At 39.4% G+C, this 1,061-nt stretch overlaps 1 protein-coding gene across 1 annotated transcript in view; it reads right to left on the reverse strand.

Moving 5' to 3' along the window:
- LOC132161606 (cytochrome P450 81Q32-like) overlaps window positions 1-483 on the reverse strand; it is a 2,295-nt gene extending 1,812 nt beyond the window's left edge. Inside the window, exon 1 of the mRNA XM_059571765.1 lies at window positions 1-483. This exon is cut by the window's left edge and continues 553 nt beyond it. Coding sequence (XP_059427748.1) covers window positions 1-332 — 332 coding nt within the window. The 5' untranslated portion in view covers window positions 333-483.
- Between the last annotated feature and the right edge of the window lie 578 nt (window positions 484-1,061).

Raw genomic sequence — 1,061 nt, forward strand, 5'->3', positions numbered from 1 at the left:
TGGTTGTAGCCGAGGTGCTTGGCCCCTAGGGAGGGAGGACGGTTGGCTAAGACGATGTCGTTTGTGGTGAAGCATTCTTCGACTGCGGATGGGGACGATACGATAACCACCAGTCGGGAACCAAATCGGAGGGAGAAAATCTGGCCGTATTTTTGCGAGAGGCTGTGGAAAGTCCGGTGGAGGGGCTTTTTGACGAGATGAAGATGACCCAAAATTGGAAGAGAAGGTGGGCTGGGAGGGAGGTGTTTGGTTGTTGTTGTTTGAAGGTGGATGATGAGCTTGAAAGCAACGGCAACGACGAGAAGAGAGAGGGATGAGTATAACAACAACATGTCTTCCGTATTTGTGAAAATGTCTGTGAAGAAGATGGGGGTGTATATGTGGTATGGGTGAAGCAGCACGCCGGCAAATTTTTTTTTTTTTTAAAAAAAAAAATAGCCTGAGCACGCGTGCTTCGAATCACGGCCCATGTGGTATATGTGGGATAAGGGGCCTTGCTGGCAGCTCTATATATATAATATGTGGAGAGAAATCCAGCCTTTGACGTAACAGCTTACATCATATGTCATGTAGACTTGATTCCTCATCCAAAAGGGGCAACTGGCTTTTGAATTTGATTCCTCATCTAAAAGGGGTGACTGGCTTTTCTACATAGACTTGTATTACTTCCCTTCTGTTTCTTTCTTGGTCCAATGGATATCTTCTTTGCATTCCGTATACTGGCAGAGCCAGACATTTCACATTTCACATTAGAGTTGCAGCTAAATTTTTTTTTAGTCTTCTTTATCCTAAAAAATTTGGTAATTCACATAATATATACATCACAAAAAAATATCTATAAAAGTTTTTAAATATGTGCTTAAATTGATATATTAGAAATGTAACATATCGGCACTATATCAAAAAGACAGAAATACAAAAAAAATAAAAAATAAAAAGTCTAGAAATGGACTTTACAGTATCTTAGAAGTATAAAATCATCGAGCACCAAATTGAAATCGAAAAATTCATTTCGATTTAGATGCCTATGGGTTTTTTTATTTCTGATTAACCAGACTCTA

Source organism: Corylus avellana, chromosome ca9 (genome assembly GCF_901000735.1).
Source record: "Corylus avellana chromosome ca9, CavTom2PMs-1.0".
In the NCBI taxonomy this organism is placed as follows: domain Eukaryota; kingdom Viridiplantae; phylum Streptophyta; class Magnoliopsida; order Fagales; family Betulaceae; genus Corylus; species Corylus avellana.